This window comes from Solanum lycopersicum, chromosome 5 (assembly GCF_036512215.1).
Source record: "Solanum lycopersicum chromosome 5, SLM_r2.1".
In the NCBI taxonomy this organism is placed as follows: Eukaryota; Viridiplantae; Streptophyta; class Magnoliopsida; order Solanales; family Solanaceae; genus Solanum; species Solanum lycopersicum.
The window spans coordinates 5583344-5602965 of NC_090804.1; the positions used below are offsets into that span (position 1 = coordinate 5583344).

Sequence of the window (19622 nt, forward strand, 5' to 3'; positions counted from 1 at the left end):
TACTAAAAGCAAGCAAGATAATTAGAAAGATGAGAGCATGGAAAATTTGGACCAATATATACACCAAAGTAATTATTCAAATATGCATTTGTTGTCCCAAAAAAATGCCACCAAGTAATAAATGAGTCAAGCACTTATATAAAAAAAATATTATTTACTTTAAAAATTATTTTGAAGAATCTGTTTGTAGATTATTATACTATATTTAATTACTATATAATTTAAATTTATTTTACAACACAAATATAAATTGTTTTTTCATTGCATTGGCTCGTGAAAAAGAGATGACATTATTGAGCTTTTAGAAAAGAAGTCGACGTTGAACTTAATTTAATTACAGAAGATAGCTTATGAGGTAAAGATTACCCAAAATTATATAGAACAAAAAACAAACAAATTATTTCATCTTAATTGGCGTGGGACTCAAAGCACCTACCTAGTTCCCTCATTTATTAATATTGTCCGAACTATATTTAATCAAAGGTCAATTAATTCACATTCTCATCGACATGTGATTCAACACTCTCCTCAGTTCTCACTCTGTGAAGAATAAGATTCAATATTTATGTAAATAAAGTTTTACACAATGGCTTACACAAAATTATCCATCATGATCTAGTTCATTGCACATGTAAGTTAAACTTTATCGTCCCCCCACCCCCACCCCTCTCCCCAGTTCACTCCTCATTTTCTTCGAAATAAATGAAGCTCGCTCTGGGCCATGTCTTTCCATGTTATATTTTGTTACCTTCACGAGAAAGACGCACAAAAGAGGTATCCCCGATCTCAATCCCAAAAAAAAAATAGAAGAGGAAATTGGAAATGGGCCAAAGTAAGAATGGACCAATCCACTAAGCCCAGTGGATCAATGCAAGCCCAATTGAAAGAGTTGCCCAAAATGTGCGTCCAATCTCTATCAGTAGGCTCAACAAGAAGCCCAACAATGTGTAAGTGCATTAAAAAAAAATTAAAATGACTTATTTATTTACTAATATACAACAAAAGAATAATAGTTATGATAAATAATTCATCGTAAATTCGAGTAATTTGTTATAATTTAGGGCAACTTTCACATATAGCAAACAAAAAATTCATATTTGTATGCTATAGCAAACTTTGCATAATTGCGCTCCATAGCAAACATAAAACTGTATAATTTGCTATACATATACAATTGTATAATTCGCTGGCCTAAATTGTATAATTCATTGGCCTATTTCGCTGCAATTGTATAATTTGTTTTGCGTACAGTTGAATCGAATTAAAATGTATGTATATTGCATAATTATAAGTGTATAGCAAGAAAATATATGTTTTTCTCGCTTTATACAAAAATAGAAACACAATATATACACTTCTGTTGTATAAAGCTAGAGAAAATTGTATTTCACTGCAATTGTATAATTCGTTGGCCTTTTTCTCTGCAATATTTGAAGTAAAATGTGTTGTAAATTGTATAATTAAGTGTATAACACGAAGATATACATTTTTGCATGTGTATATACAATTTTCTCTCGCTTTATACAAAACAGAAACAGAATTATACACTTCTGTGTATAAAGCGAGAGAGGCGAGCGAGAATGGAGAGTGGCGAGCGAGATTTTTGGGAGAGAGACGCTGGCAAATTTTAGCTATTGTTTGCTATGGAGCACAATTAAATCAAACCCTAGCTATTCCATTTAATTTAGGCTATTAGTTTGCTATTATATACAATTTTCCCTATAATTTATCCTGAATAAATTTCACTACTTTACATCTTAATTACTAAAAATCTTGTTAGTTTTCGATATTACTTCCTATACCATTTTTTCGTTCAAAAGATACGGTAATAAACCTTAAGATACATTACTCTATTAGAATTTAAATAAAGGGATACATGTTTTAATTAATTTGGTTAATTGTTTTAGTTTAACTCCTTAATTAAACGAGTAAGTTGTGAGAAATATAACAATCATAACGTAATCAACATTGATATCATCAAATTATTTTCTGAACTTCATCTTTTTCATCAAATTATCATTCTTTTTTTTATGCGGAATTCGAGATAATACGAGAAAATATAAACGCGAAAAACAAGACAATAGATTTACGTGGTTCACCAATAAATTGGCTACGTCCACGGGAAGAGGGGGAGCAGTTTTATTAATTGAGAGGCAAGAACAGAATACAGGATAGGGTTTGCCATAGCGTCTATGTATAGTGCTAAGCTACGCCCTAACAGGCTTGGGCCCAAAATACAGAATTGACAGATAATTAAGGGCCCAATACAACAACATTGTGTACCGTCGGGCCGGGGGCGACTCCGCCCCCCGGACCCCAGGCCAGGGGGCGCGTCGCCCCCTGGACCCCCCGACTTGCTGACCGGGCAGCGAGACCCCCGTTTTTTCTGCTGTAACGGGTCCGATTCAAGGCATTCAACACTTTTGAATCTTAAAATTTTTGAAATTTCTTTTGCAAACAGAGAAAGTCACAATATTGTTGAGGCATTCTGGTTTATAGGTATCTGAAATTGAATATCAAAATTATAGAATTGATGGGATTCTTTTGAGAGATAATGAGTGAGTACTACAATGATTTAGTGAATGGTATTTCAATACAATTAGTTTTCAATTGCACTCGAAAAAGAATGAAGATCAGATACACAATGGAAGACAAACTAAATCCAATGAAAATCCAAAACGATATGGGCATGAGGTTTTTTATAGAATTGAAAAGACACCAAACAAATTGCGTGTTGTATCCATTTTGCATAACAACAAAAGATCATTGTGATATGAAAATTATAGAATTGATGAAATACTCTTGAGAGATAATGAAACCTACAATGATCTAGTCGATGATATTTCAACTCAACTAGAAATCGATTGTACATACAAAAGCACGAAGATTAGATACATGACAAAAGACAATTTTACTCCAACGAAAATTAGAAATGAGATTAGACAGAAAGATATTAGTTAGATTTGTTTTCTATTGGATGTATCGATCTTGGAACTTTAATTTGTTGATATGTATCTATGGAGATAATCATGAATTTCAACAAAAAAAAATTGATAAAAGGCGCCTTAATGAAATTAGTTGAATGTGTTTTATAATGTATCTTAATTTTATAACGAGTATCTCAGATAAATAATGTATATGTCATTCTTAAAAAGTAACAGTATAATGTTTAATAGTAATGATTTGTATAGAATTTAAATTTAATTAAGCATGTATCTCACTTTCACATGTGTATCTTAATAGATAATTCATGATATTGTTGAGTTACATATGATGTATCTAAAATAGTTAAGCATGTATCTCATAAATTAGAAAAATGAAAGTGTTGAAAATCCAAGATACATTCGAATATTAGCGAAAAATTAAACAAAATCTTACCTCGTTATATATTGTTGATTATCAAGAATTAATTTTGATTTAGTACATTCAAACTATTGATATGGTTGAAGAAAAATTGGAAAATGTAGGTTTGTGTAAATTACGTGAAGATGAGTGAGATACATACACGAAACGGGATGGGGAGGGAAACAATTGTAAAGTTCGAATTCTTAATGTCCTTATATTTTAAGATAATTATCTAATATCATATTTAAGCGAGATTTGTATATCTGATTTAACTTTTTAAAATATATGGTGTAATAATTCAAAAATTGTTATAAAACTATAGAGTAAGAAGAAGAAACTAGAGAGAAAAAAAGAGAAGACTTGTTATTTCTCTTGATGAATTGAATTTACAGTGAAGAGGAACACTCTATTTATAGGAGAAATCTAACTTGGTCTCCAAGTAGGACTCTTTAACCATATCCTAAAAAGGACTCCACATGATAGACATTCACTATAATACAAATACTTTATAACACTCCCCCTCAATGTCTAATTCATAGATGATGTGACTCGTCAAAAACCTTACTAAAAAAAACTTTTAGAAAAGAAAAACTCTAGTAAAGGAAAAGAGTACACATATCTATTAATACACATCTAGGTTGCCTCATTAAAAACCTTACAAGGAAAATCCAGTGGGACAAAACCTCGTAAGGGAAAAAGAGTACAACGCGTATTAACTCTCCCTAATGAGAACATCAATCCAGAGACTTGAATTTTCGCATTCCAAGCTTGTGCACCATCTTCTTGAAAGTTGCAGTTGGTAGAGACTTGGTGAATAGATCAGCCACATTGTCACTTGAACGAATCTGTTGCACATTTATATCACCATTCTTTTGAAGTTCATGTGTATAGAAAAGCTTCGGTGAAATATGCTTTGTTCTATCTCCTTTTATGAATCATCCCTTAAGTTGTGCTATGCATGCTGCATTATCTTCATATAAAGTGGTGGGTACTTTATCACATTTCAAACCACATTTCTCTCGAATGAGATGTATCATAGACCTTAACCACATACATTCTCTACTTGCTTCATGAATAGCTATTATTTCAGCATGATTAGATGAAGTGGCTACGATGGACTGCTTTGTAGATCTCCAAGATATGGCAGCCCCCCACATATAAACACATAGCCTGTTTGGGATTGAGCTTTGTGTGGATCAGATAAATATCCTGCATCAACATAACCAACAAGATTTGGGCTACAATTAACAGAATAAAATAAGCCCATATCAGTTGTCCCTTTAAGATATCGCAAAATGTGTTTGATCCCATTCCAATGTCTCCTAATAGGGGCAGAACTATACCTTGCTAACAAGTTAACTGCAATAGCTATATTAGGCCTCATAGTGTTAGCAAGATACATTAGTGCACCAATTGCACTAAGATATGGTACTTCAGAACCAAGAATTTCTTCATTCTTTTCTTGAGGTCAGAATGGATCCTTATTCACATTAAGTGAACGAACAACCATCGGAGTACTTAATGGATGCGCTTCATCCATACAGAATCTTTTCAACACTTTTTCTGTGTAGGCAGATTGATGAACAAAAATACCATTTGTCAAATGTTCAATTTGCAAACCAAGACATAATTTTGTCCTTCCCAGATTTTTCATCTCAAGTTCATTCTTTAAATAATCAATTGCCTTTTGAAGCTCTATTTGAGTTCCAATAAGATTTATGTCATCAACATAAATAGCAAGTACAACAAATTCCGATAATATTTTCTTTATAAAGACAGATGGACAAATTGCATCATTTGTATAACCTTCCTTAATTAAATACTCACTAAGACGGTTATACCACATGCGCCCAGATTGCTTCAAACCATATAATGATCATTACAATTTAATTGAATACATTTCTCGAAATTTTGAATTACACGATTTAGGCATCGCAAATCCTTCAGGAATTTTTATGTATATCTCATTATCAAGTGATCCATAAAGGTAGGCTATAACCACATCAATCAAATGCATTTCAAGTTGCTCATAGACTGTGAAACTAATGAGATAACGCAATGTTATTGCATCCATAACGGGTGAGTATGTCTCTTCATAGTCGACTCCAGGCCTTTGAGAAAATCCTTGTGCCACAAGGCGTGCTTTATACCTTTGTATTTCATTTTTCCCATTTTTTTCGCACAAAAATCCATTTGTAACCAACAGGTTTAATACCATTAGGTGTTTGATGTCACGACCCAAAACCGAGCCGCGACTGGCACCCACACTTACCCTCCTATGTGAGTGAACCAACCAATCTAAACCTTAACATTTCAATGTAATATCAACATAAAGTAATGCGGAAAACTTAAACTCATTAATAAAAACCAATTCAATAACTATTATTTCCCAAAATCTGGAAGTCATCATCACAAGAACATCTACTTCAAATTACTAAATCTAAGAGTTTCTAAGAAGCTAAAAATATATAAAACCTAGTCCATGCCGGAACTTCAAGGCATCAAGACATGAAGAGGAAGATCCAGTCCAAGCTAGAAGCATTAGCTCACCCTGATTTCCGGAGTAATGAAGACTGGCTAGAGTTACTGTTGAGTCGAAGATGACGGCACTTTTGCTGCACTCCACAAATAAACAAGTAGAAAACATAAAAGTAGGGGTCAGTACAAAACACGGGTACTGAGTAGATATCATCGGCCAACTCAAAATAGAAATCAATATATACCAAGTAATATCATAAAATCAACTATGATACTCAATATGTAACAACAACAAGTACTATATCATTAACAATTACCGTCAAGTTCACACATGAGGACTCAAGCCTCAATACCATACTCATTTGGGAATTATGTTCATTAGATTGAGTATATTAACATCTTTCAAGATTCATTATCTTTATTTCTCTTGTGTCGGTACGTGACACTCCGATCCCCTACTACTATGTGTCGGAACGTGACACTCCGATCCCCTAAATCTACATGTCGGTTCGTGACACCTGATCCCCTAAATCTACGTGTCGGTTCGTGACACCCGATCCCCTAAATCTACGTATCGGTTCGTGACACCCGATCCCCTAAATCTACGTGTCGGTTTGTGACACCCGATCCCCCAAATCTACGTGTCGGTTCGTGACACCCGATCCCATATATCTACGTGTCGATTCGTGACACCCGATCCCCTAAATCTACGTATCGATTCGTGACACCCGATCCCCTAAATCTACGTGTCAATTCGTGACACCCGATCTCCTAATCTCCTTCTATCAATTCATCAAGCCTTCTTTCTTACCAAGACATCATCAATCTCATTATTTTAGTTCATCACGCCTTCTTTTATACCAAGGCCTCATCATTAACAAAGAGATTAGGGTTTTGCAAGATTTGGGATTCAATAACTTCATCATGCTTATATAATCACAATTATTTAATTACATTCATGGAAGCATACAATTAAGCACATAGCAGGGTTTACAACATTATTAATACATATCATTCGCTATTAAGAGTTTACTACGAATATCGTAAGAGAAACCATAACCTACCTCCACCGAAGACTAGTGATCAAGCAAGAATTTCCCAAAGCCTTGTGTTTTCCTCTTCTCGTTCGATTCTCCCTCTTTCTCTTTGTTCTTTCTATTTTCTTCTTCAAACCCTCTTTCTTTTACCCTAATTAGTATATAATTAAGAATGAAAGATGGCAATAATAACCCACTAATTAACTTAAGGTTACCTCTTTTAACCCCCAAGTAATTAGACTATTGACCTTAACCCTCTAACTTTATAATTAAAGTAGGAATAGTCCAAAACGTCTCTTAAAATGTGTAAAGAAATCCGACCCCGATTGGGATTACGCAACCTGTGACGGCCCGTCGTGCCTGCGACGGTCCGTTCTGCAGGTCGTCGCAAGGTTCAGAGACTCAATTTCCACAAAAGAGTCTGTGATGGTCCGTCACGCCTGTGACGGTTCGTCCTGCCATTCCGTCACGAAGTTTAGAGAGTCGATTTTCAGTACCCATTTTTCAGAATTTCTAAGTGTTTTGAAACGAGACCCTGCGACGGTCCGTCGTTACCATGACAGTCCATCGTGGGGTCCGTCGTGTCAGCCAGTTTTCCATAAATAAAATCTGCTGCTCAAAACGACTAAACAGGTCGTTACATTTGAACTATAGGTCCAAAAACTTCACGCTTGGCAAGTGAATTCAACTCTGATTGAATTGCTTCTTGCCATTTTGGCCAATCATTTCGTTGTCGAAATTCTATAACAGATTGAGGTTCATGATCCTCATTATCTTTCATGATATTTGTTGCAACATTATATGCAAAGACATAATCAACCACTATTTCTGATCGATTCATATTAGTTTCAACATCTCTTAAATTTATGGATAGTTTATTATTTCTTTGAGTTTCAAGTTCATTGATTCTTTCATGAATATCAGACTTATTCAAATTTTAAACTTCCATATGAGATTCTTTCATAGTGTCATCTTGACATTTGATCTTTCTTTTTCTAGGATTTTGATCCTTAGACCCCAATGGTCTACCAAGTTTTAGGTGTGTTTTTGACTCATTAGATATGACACTAGTGGATGGTCCTTTAGGGACATCAATTCGAATTGGGACATTCTCTGCAGGAATATGTGATTTAGTAATCCTTTTCAAATCTGTAAATGTGTCTGGCATTTGATTTGCAAATTTCTGCAGATGAATACTCTTTTGTACTTCTTGTTCGCAAGTAGAAGAATATGGATCAAGATGAGACAATGATAAATTTTTCCACAAAATTTCTCGTTTTATTTCACTATTCTCTCCCCTAATTTTGGGAAAATTATCTCATCAAACCGACAATCTGCAAATCTAGCAGTAAACATGTCTCCAGTCAATGATTCAAGATAGCGAATAATGGAGGGTGACTCAAACCCAACATATATTCCTAACCTTCTTTGAGAGCCCATCTTAGTGCGGTTTGGTGGTGCCACAGGCACATGTACAACACTTCCAAAAATTGTTAGATGGGATATATTAGGTTCTTGACCCATAACCAATTGCAATGGAGAAACCCTATGATAACTTGTCGGTCTGAGACGAATAAGTGTTGCAGCATGCAAAATTGCATGTCCCCACACAGAAGTGGGCAATTTAGTTTTCATAAGCAATGGTCTTACTATTAATTGCAAACGTTTAATTAATGACTCTGCGAGACCATTCTGAGTATGAACATGAGCAACGGAGTGTTCAACTCTTATCCCAATTGCTAAACAATAATCATTAAGTGATTGAGATGAAAACTCTGCAGCATTATCAAGACGAATGGACTTAATCTGATTATCAGGAAAGTGTGCCCTTAACCTTATTATTTTGTGCCAATAATTTTGCAAATGCCAAGTTACGAGATGACAATAGGCACACATGAGACCATCTAGAAGAAGCATCTATTAGAACCATAAAATATCTAAATGACCCACTAGGTGGGTGAATAGGTCCACAAATATCCCCATGTATACGTTCCAAGAACGCAGGAGACTCAATCTTAACTTTCATTGGTGATGGTCTCACAATTAACCTGCCTTGCTAACAAGCAGTACAAGAAAATTCACCATTTAAAAGAACTTTTAGATTTTAGGATGTCCATTCGAATTTTCTATAATTTGTCTCATCATTATTGACCCAGGATGTCTTAGACGATCATGCCAAAGTACAAATGTATTGGAATCAATAAACTTCTTATTTACTATAAAATGTGCCTCAATTGCACTAATTTTTGTCCAATACAAGCCAGAAGATAAAGTAGGGAACTTTTCTATAACATATGTCTGCCCAGAGACATAATTGGTGATACCAAGATATTCTAGATTTATTTTATCCATTGATTGAATATGATAATCATTTTCACGGATATCTTTAAAACTCAACAAGTTCCTCTTAGATTTTGGAGAAAACATAGCATTAATAATGATGAGTTTAGTTCCCTTGGGCAAAATTACAATGGCATTTCCGAAAACCTCAATCATATTAGTACTACCAAAAATTGTAGTAACATTTATTTTACCCATACTTAAATGAAAAAAATATTTCTTATTTTTGAATATCGTATGTGTTGTACCAGAATCAATCAAACAGATATCTTCATATTTCGATAATATGTTCTTAGAATTATCCATATCTTCACATGAAATGACATACACAAAATAAATATATATTAAATATTAGTGTTGTCAAAAGGGTACAATATATTCAAAGGAATAAATTAATAATTAAATATTAGAAATTAAGCCTTAATTTATTCTTTCCTCTAAGTCAAAAACGAATTGTTAGGAAAATAAAATAAAATCATTATTTAATCCTAGTTAATAACAGACTGCATGTTTTTAACCTTAGATCAAATTAAAGACCTAATATAATACAAACACATGATAAATCCTAGTTAATATCAGAATTTATGTTTTTAACATTAGACCAAGTTAAAGACCTAATATAATACAAACACGTGATAAAGTTTAGTATTTGACTAACTCTATCATATTAGAATCATATAAATAAATCAATGAAAAATATATATTATTTTATTAAGAATTAAAGAACAAGCTAATGAACGACTAAACTAATTTAAAATACTAATACTCATGCAAACATCTAACGTTACATGAAATTTATTAATAAATACTACCAAAAAAAATATCACTCTTCCATGTTCACAGAATCATCACTAATTAAGTGATCTATTTTTCCTTCAGGATGTGCGAAGAAATCTGCTACATCCAACTCCGTGATGTCAACTTGATTTTCAGAGATAAAATTTTCCTCGGGATTTTTCTCTTTCTTCTTTAGTGATTCTTGATAAAGCTCAACCAAGTGTTTGGGAGTATGACAATCACGTGCATAATGACCTCTTCCACCACATCGAAAACAACCTTCCCTAGTTGCTCCACGTTTCTCATCCTTTCTTTTTTCCTTTTTATTTGGTAAATGATTAATGCCAGGAATAGAATTACGTTCTTAACCATAATCACGACCACGACCACGTCCATGTCCATGACCACGATTAGGACCGCGACCTTTTCCACGCCTAGCATGATGGACGTACGCCTCATTCACTTCAGGAAGTGGTTCAGATCCAGTAGGTCGATTCTCATGATTTTTCAATAATAAATCATTATTTTGCTCGGCCACAAGAATATGAGAAATTAGTTCAGAATACTTTTTGAAACTTTTCTCTCGATATTGTTGCTGCAAGAGCACATTCGAGGCATGGAAAGTGGAGAACGTCTTTTCCATCATATCAATCTCACTAACCGTTTCTCCACATAATTTCAATTGAGAAGTGATTCTGAACATGGCAGAATTATACTCATGTATAGACTTAAATTCTTGTAGCCTTAGATGCATCCAATCATATCGTGCATTTAGATGTATGACCATCTTCAAGTGGTCAAATCTTTCTTTTAGGTTTTTCCACAAAACAAGTGGATCCTTAACTGTCAGATATTTGATTTTCAGAATCTTGTAAGATGAAGACGCAAGAATATCATTGCTCGTGCACAGTTTTGATTTGATGCCTTATTTTCTTCTTTTATGGTGTCTCCAAAACCCATTGCATCAAGGTGGATTTCAGCATCCAACACTCATGAGAGGTAGTTCCTGCCCGAACTTTGAAGGGCAGTGAACTCTAGTTTTGTAAGATTGGCCATTAAAATTAAAAACAAAAGAATAAATAATACCTTTATTAATTGTTCAAATCTAACCTTCACTTTTGAGAAATTAGAGTCTCGTGCTGATAACGTGTTATAAAACTATAGAATAAGAAGAAGAAACTAGAGAGAAAAGAAGAGAAGACTTGTTATTTCTCTTGATGAATTGAATTTACAACGAAGAGGAGCACTCTATTTATAGGAGAAATCTAACTTGGTCTCCAAGTAGGACTCTTTAATCATATCCTAAAAAGGACTCCACATGATAGACATTCACTATAATACAAATATTTTATAACAAAAATGATATTATGTGTAATTTTCTAAAACTAGAGATAAAATATATATACATGGTAGTAAAATATGTTTGTGTTTAGTAGTTTTTCCTATCAATAACACTAAAAATTGATTGAAAAATCGCCATGAAAAAACATAAAAAGTTGATGATTTTATCTTAATATTGTCACAAACATGACATATTTTTATGATTAATGTGTCCGTCATAAATATCATTAAAAGATTCTACTTTTCGCATATCGAGTTTAATAGTATAACCCACTAGAGAGCATTTTACCTTTCATATGTAATTTCGCGACATAAATTTATATTTAATCAAATTTCAACGTGAGTATCGGACTAAACAAAAAAAACAATCATTTTGGAACAGATGGATGGACAATCATTTTTACAATATATAAAAAGATGAATATTCTTCAACCACTTCCTATTTATGAAGAAAGAAAAATCATAAATTTTCCTCAACCAAACTCAAGAATAGGTGTCCAATTTATTTCTTTGTTTTCTCTAAAAAAAAAATGTCATCAACAGTCTTTCTTCTTCAAGTAATTAACTTGAATTCCTAACTGCAAATGAAATCAAAACTACTATACCCTATGCATAGAACATGAAATGTAACATAGAAAAAAAAAATTAATATATATAAGAGTCCATTTGACCTACCCACTTTGATGTATAATAATGGTCTACTTAATAATATTAAAAATTATGACCTGATTAAAAAAGTCGAATTTAGAATATAAAATTTGTAGGTGCTTATATTAATATCAAATTAATATATAACAAAAATAAAAATAATCATAGTATTTACAGTCACTCTTTTAATATACCGTGACCTTCTTAATATATATGTATCATCTGGATGTAATCTACTTATCTATGTAAGCTGAGGAAATAATGATCTCTTATGATCGATCATGTATAATTGAATAGAAGAAAATAATTTCGAATATCTTATATGTAAAAATAAAATTATTTTGTTAAAAGAATATTTATAACAAATTTGTGAAGTCTTAGGGGGAAAAAAACATCTTTCCTATACATGTATAGTTTCTCTTCAAATAAATAGAATCTTTCTATCTCTATTCCGAGGTTTCTAGTTTAGGAGTGGATCTAATTGAGATTTTATGGACTTACAAGAACTTTATCGACATGTACCAAATTTTATACGTACATTACACGATCTATTAAAAACCTAAAATATTTATTCGTGAATTCAATTTTTATTTTATATATCAATTTGTTATTATAATAAGAATTGATAAACATTTTCAGATTTATTAGATCAAGCTCTAAATATTAAAATTACTATTTTCAAGATCATTCATTATGTGTAATTTTTCAAAAATATCTTTTTTTTATGAATTTTATTTAGTCAGATTTTAATAAAGATTTCGCTAAAGAGTGAAAAATCATAAGAGATGGTCTCTATGAAATATAATATTAATAGGACCAAAGTATGAGAGTGCCATATAATTAAGGGGTTGAGTGTGAAAAATAACAGTAGAGGTCAATTATCATAAAATTTCTAGACTAGTGATTAGACATACCTAACTACCTACATTTAGTAATAAATTATATTTATCCCTTTTTTCTTGATAATTAAATCTTCAAAATCACCTAAAATGGAAACAAAATGCTTTTGGATTTGATTTTAAAAAAATCAAAGAAATGTTCTCTCATACATGCTTTGAAGCACCCACCAAAAGTTACAAAACACCTTGAAGTTGCCCTTTTTTTTTTACAAAATAAAATAAAAACCTAAAATTGATACTTAATTTTTACCCTACTCAGTAAATAAACACTTAAACTTTTTTGAATAAATATATAAATGTTTTAACTTGATTTCAACTAATAATTATATATTCTATCTCATTTTCATTATATTGTGTATAGACATTCTATATTAATTTAACACTTAAAATTTTTATAAGTGTCCTAATATCATTTTATAAGTTAGAACTATTCAAATGAGAGACTTGCGTATGTTCAAACGTAGGATTGGGAACACCTTTGTTCGCCCGATCAGATTAAATTTGAGTGTCTATTTATATATTATTCCATCCATTCTAATTTACGTGCACTTTTCGAATTTCAAGATTTAAACAAGTCTATCTTTGATAGTAAATTTTTCATATATGTTTTAAATATTTTGAATTGTCAATTGTGATGACGTATAATACTTTTTACATAGTTTATAAATAAATAAATTTCATAAAATTAAATATTTTATGCGCGTAAAATTACCTCTCATACTCGAACTATTTGACTTTCGAAAAACGAAAAATATCACACATCAACTGAAACGTATTGATTTTATTAAAAAAATCAATATGTTGGAAGTGGAAATTATGTTGACTTAAATGTATTTGGTTTACCAGTGCTTCTTCTCTTCTCTCCAAGAATAAAAGTGGCAAAGCACCATAGCACCTGTTCTAAGTTCTTTCTAACTTTTTAGACTCTTCTTCTTGGTAAGTATGATATAAAGTTTCAATCTTTTTCATCAAATATGATTATTTTTTCTACTTTTTGTATTTCCCTTGTGATTTTCTCAATTGGGTATTTTCTTGTTTCTTGTTTGTTAAAGTTCTGATTTTTTTGTGCTTGTTTCTTTGATTTTATAGTTGTTATCTGGGGATCTTGATTTTGTCTTCAGTATACTTTTTACCAATTTTAGTTTAATGTTCTGGTTCTATATAATAGTACTGTACCCTTTTCTTTGGGGCAATTTGTTTTGCTTGTGTATGCTTATATCATAGAGTTAATGGTCAAAAACACATCTAAAGTATCGTGATTTTTTGAGTTTTGATACATGAACTAGATTAATAGTTGGTGATAGTTTAGGTATGAAACTCGAAAAATGGGAAAGTTTTAGGTGTGTTTTGACCCTTCACTCTGTATGTTAGGTTTGATTGAATCTGAATTTCAAGATTGGAACTTTAATTCTTACTGATGTATGTCTGTCAATTTATTTTTTGCATATTCAGAATTTCAGTTGGATTTGGCTAGTGGTGAAGATTTCATTAAAAATTTGCACTTGTTTTAGTTCTGAGAAACTTTTGTTTCTGGATGGAACCTTTGAGCTATTCTTTGGAAGGGAGAGGCCTTATTTTTCCTGATAATGTTGAATTGTCTGTCGACACGGTTTCGAGAAGTAGAAGTATTGTAAAGGAATGGAATTTGAACCCTTTTTGTGATGTTGATAAAAGCATTTGTGGTTTTAGTCAAGAAGTAACTGAAAACACAGAGTTCCTGGGATCGGGTATTGCTGATATTTTGAAGAAATCAGCAGCCAGTAACCCGTGTCCCGGGGTATTAAGTGGTGAAATGAGTGATGGTTGTGGAAAAATGCTATCTTCAACTTCTATGTTTAATTCATTTGAGCCTATTCCTGGAGAAGTTGGACTTGGTGCCATGTTTAACAATAGTGCTACTAAATCTAACAATCCGATGTCATCATTGATTGCTTTGAAATTGGAGGAGTTGACTGATCATGGAGAGTTAAGGACTAATCAATCTTCGAAAGAAAGTTCGATACTTTCTTCTCCAGAATCTTCATTGGCAGCTGGAAAAGCCCAAACAAAGAGTTCGCATTCTCGGTTTTCTATCTCTCAGGTTCATGATCAGAAGGAGGAGGAGTCGACGACTGTTTATAGGGAAGTTAAAAGTAATCAGTCTTTAAAGAGAAACTCGGCTTTGACTTCAGTCAATTCGTCACTGCAGGGAAAAAGACTACGTACTACGAATTTTCATTCCGAGATTCCTGTCTGCCAGGTTCATGGTTGTAACAAGGACCTGAGCTCCTCAAAAGACTATCATAAAAGACACAAAGTATGCAATGAACACTCAAAAACTGCTATAGTCATAGTTAATGGGATTGAACAAAGGTTTTGTCAGCAGTGTAGCAGGTATGGTCTAGCTCATCGCTGCTCCTTTTGTCATGTAATAAAATTCTTAGATTGCACTGAATGTGTGTGTCTGTGTTTTTGTATTAAACAAATGTAGAAATATCATTGACGTGTTGCATTTGATCTAGGAAAATGAGCTGCTGTATTGAAATCATTTGCTTGACTAGTCTAACAAAACTAAACCAAATGGCGAATCATGTGGATGTAATGTTGAAAAGAAGATAAATTTTTTTTAGCATACGAGCTCTAAAAGAATTTATTTTGACATGAATGTGGAAGCTACTATTAGCTCCTGCTAGTTTCCTCTTAACATATTTAAGGTATGCCTTGCTGTTTCTGTTAAATTCAGTTTGGACGATCCATCAAAACTTTTAGAACATTAAGTAGATATAGAAGTTACAATCTTTCCTTTGTAGAGTAACTTAATCATGACCTGTTAATTGACCATCCTCCGGAATTCATTCTTATGCAATCATCTTTAAAGTAGAGAACTGTTCACGGTGTTAACAAAAAGCGACCAGCGTAGCACTCAGTCACTGTGCTGGTGAGAGGTAGCGGGTACATAGTGGAATAGTTGTGGTGCATATAAGGTGGCTTGGACATCACAGATATTGTAAGAAGAAAAGAAAAGAAAAGAAGTAACCAGATGTTTACTGATTTTTATGCATTTGGTCTGAATGTCGTAATTTAGTACTAACAATTTGGCATGAATGTCTTGGCTGCTAGTCCTGCATAGAATTGTAGTAACCTTTTAAAATGCAGGTTTCACTTGCTAGCAGAATTTGATGAAGGTAAACGCAGCTGTCGCAAACGCCTTGCAGGCCATAATGAGCGGCGGAGAAAGCCTCAATTCGATACTCACTGGGGTAAACCTTTTCTTCCTCCGCTAATTATCCTGCATTTGCTGATTATGTTAAAGAGAGTTCTATGCTTGATTTGTCTTCTAGTGAGTTTCATCCTCCGTACTCCAAGTTTCGTCCTTTTTCCTCTCAATTAGAAAATGTACCACTGTTATTTTCCCAACTCTATTTTCATGTGAGGGCTTGAAAGAACTTTCTACGCTTAATCCAATTTGCTTATATTGAGTGTGTTCTGAAGTTCGTTGGTGCTAATGATCCTACTCCCTCCATTTTAATTTGTTTATCTTACTTCCCTCTCTAGTCCATTTCAAAAAGAATGCTTTCTTTCCTTTTTTTTTTTGGTAACTTTTTAATTTTAACTACAAGATTTAAAAGTCTTGTTTATTTTCTTAAACTTTGTGCTAATTGCCAAGTCAAAACCAGACAAATAAATTGGAACAGAGGGAGTATTTACCTAATCATATCCAGTTAAATATAGTTTCTATGTCGAGTTTTTCAGTTTCTCATTTGTTAAGCATATTGGTAACTGATTATAATCATTCTGTTAGCTCGTGGCACTTGAATGTTTGTTCTGCTTTGTGGATAAATTCTTAGCAGCTTTACCGACTACGAATTTATGCAAATGCAGGTTCGAGATTTTTGGATATGACTTCACAAAGGAGAGTACCATTTCTTTTCCCAGAAATATTTCCTGGTAGCTTCTTTTATCAAGAAAATTATGAAGATAATAACAACAGCAAGCACCCTAAATTAGAACATAAGCCATTTGGCATCTCTCAATTGGCTATATCTGTAAAAAATGAGCAATTCCCTGCGAAAAGCATCCAGCATCAGTACGGAATGAGAAAACAAGATCCGTCCAAAGTTCACACTGGTGGGACAACATTGTCTATTCAAGAATTTTCCAAAGGGCAAAACTCCTCTTGTGCTCTCTCTCTTCTGTCAGCCCACTCACAAAACCTTCTACACAATTCAACAGACGTTTCACCAACTCTACGTTGGACGGTTGAACCAAATCATCATGTATACATTAAAGGGCGTGATCATAATCTTGAGAAATCTCCCAGAGTTAGTGTTGTAAAAAGCTTGACACCGACTGAGTTATATTCATCTGACGTAGCTGAGCAAGATGTGGTCGTTCAAGTTCCTGATTGTGAGGCTGTTTCATTTGGAATCCAGAGAGATCACGGACATGATCAAAGATCAAACTCTATAAATTCCAAGAACTGTCTTTCTCTGGAAGGTGGGCCTACCATGGATTTAGTGCAATTGTCTTCGCACCTACAAAGGGTCGAGCAGCAGAAAAACTCCGTCCAAGTGAAGCAGGAAAATGATATCTTTTGTTCCTTTACTTCCACCTGAGGCTTATAAGAGCTACAAGGTCTGTAAACATGTTCATTTGATATATAATGCTTCTTTTCGTTTCTATCAGGAACTCAAAATGTCAATACATGTAAATCCACTCTTGTAGTTCATGTCGTATGTTAAATCAAGAACAAATTTTTCTGTGTTCTATAGATAAATACATTTCCTCATGTATATACACCTGATATCTGACTAGATAAAGTTAACACATTTGAATAATGTGACATGTCACTTATACATGTTTTGGCGATAAATCGAGATAGTATTGTTTACTACTACCTGCAGCTTTTCATGTCTAGTAATTAGTGAAGATTAAGGATCACTATGAGCCTTGGTGAGTGTGTCTATTTGCGCCATGATTTCTTTTGTCGAAGCATGTAAATTACAGTGTTCTGATCCTCTATAGTGATGTACAAGGCTACTAATGTGACATTGCAGTATTCATATCTTTCACCCCCCAGCCCCCCAGCCCACCCCACTTCCCCCCTCTTGAAAAGAGAGAAAACCAAAAAGCAAAAAAGCAAAAGCTTTTAGGAATAGGAACTCCTTGTCTGCAATATATATATATATATCAGATAAGTTGTTGTTATTCGTGTGTGACCTTTTCTTGGTTTTTTCATCCTCATTGCAGTCTGAAGGGTCAACATCCGAAATGAAGAATCGGAAGATAATATGAGGAGATTAAACTAATTCACAAGTGGCCTTTCCAACAAGTCAAAAGGCAAAGGCAGATTAAATAAATGATTGATATCGGTACATCTTTTGTAAGTGTCAGCCATAGCTTTTCTATTGCTTTCCTTACATCAATTGATTTTTCCATTTCGTCGAAACAGTGCTCTTATTATTTTAATAGTTAGTGTTGTCTATAAGGAATCTTGCATCATATACTGATGTTTAAGAAGAAAATAAAGTATCAGAAGTATAACATTTCTTGTGCATAATTTTATGTATATCATCTCTTTTAAGTTTATAAAAACAACGGTAATTTCCTTTGTCATGACTCGTGATATCTATAAATCTTCAATTTTCCGTCAGCAATTCTTTTGATACATCTATAACTGGTAAAGTTGTTGCCACGAGCTGTGAAAAAGCCTCTAGCAGAAATGTAGGGTAAGACTGCATATCATAGACGATCCTGGTGATCTGAACCGTTGCATATTGTTGGCATTTTTGTGATGCACATTCCATTTCCTAATTGTGAAAAGCATAGAATCTTACTATTTGTAGAAAAAATATCATATGTATATATTTTTGATGGCTTTAGTCTACTTTCCAATTCAACACTTTTGGTGCCATACATTTTGTGACTTCTGCTGCAGAAAAGTTATGCTCCATGCATGTGTTTATACGTGTACATACATGCGAAAAAGAATAAAAGATAGAACCTTTCGATCAAGCAGCTATATTGGCATGTCTTTTCGAGTTGTAGGCGTGCAGAATTGTATATGGAATCCATCATGAAGTACAGTTTTTTTGTGATTTTTTAAGGTGAATTTGACTTGGTTGGTTAGTTTTTCAATTCATTATAGTGTTATTTTATGCATTAGATTAGTGTTTTTGTTGTTGTGGTCCTTGATAGAGAATGAATGAAGTAAAAGAAGAAGAAGAAGTGGTCCCTTATTTATTGGAATTGCAACATTCTATTTGGTTGGAAAAATTTGACATGTTGTTTCCATCATGTAGTATCATTCTAGTAAGTTGTGAAAAAAATTGTTCAATATATGCAAGTGTGGATTTTGGGTGGGGGGTGGGGGTGGGGGGGTTTAAGTTTGTGATTTATTGAATATTCTTTTTGAATAAACTATGATGATATTGGAGCATTGAGATGTTGTATGGTGGTGTTCTTTGTCACGCGCATCATGTCATGTCAGCATAAAGTGTGTTTTGAGTCGTATGTTAGGATTGGAACAAGTTCAAGTTTAGAGGGTCGTTGATGTATTTGACGTTTTAATGCTTACTATATGTCGCGTTATTTGCTTTATATATTTGTTCTTTCATTGTCGTCATTTTCTCTTCCTATGTTGTTTTGATTATGTTTTTTTTTACTTGAGGATCTATCAGAAATAACTTCTCTAAATCTACCCTATAAAGGTACGGGTAAAGGCGTGTGTTTATCCGATCCTTTTCAAATTTCACTTGTGGAGGTATACTAAATATGT

The 19622-nt window shown here is 33.2% G+C and overlaps 2 protein-coding genes across 2 annotated transcripts; one reads left to right on the plus strand and one right to left on the minus strand.

Annotated features, from left to right (window-relative positions):
- Positions 1-10341: 10341 nt before the first annotated feature.
- On the minus strand, positions 10342-10764 carry LOC138348461 (uncharacterized). The gene has a single exon (XM_069297659.1). The coding sequence runs from the start codon at positions 10762-10764 to the stop codon at positions 10342-10344; it is 423 nt and encodes a 140-aa protein (XP_069153760.1).
- Positions 10765-13667: 2903 nt separating this feature from the next.
- Positions 13668-18463, plus strand: LOC101262615 (squamosa promoter-binding-like protein 6). Its single transcript, XM_004238983.5, has 5 exons — positions 13668-13801; positions 14318-15238; positions 16001-16104; positions 16727-17479; positions 18095-18463. The coding sequence occupies exons 2-4, from the start codon at positions 14400-14402 to the stop codon at positions 17458-17460; spliced, it is 1677 nt and encodes a 558-aa protein (XP_004239031.2). The 5' UTR covers positions 13668-13801; positions 14318-14399; the 3' UTR covers positions 17461-17479; positions 18095-18463.
- Positions 18464-19622: the final 1159 nt, after the last annotated feature.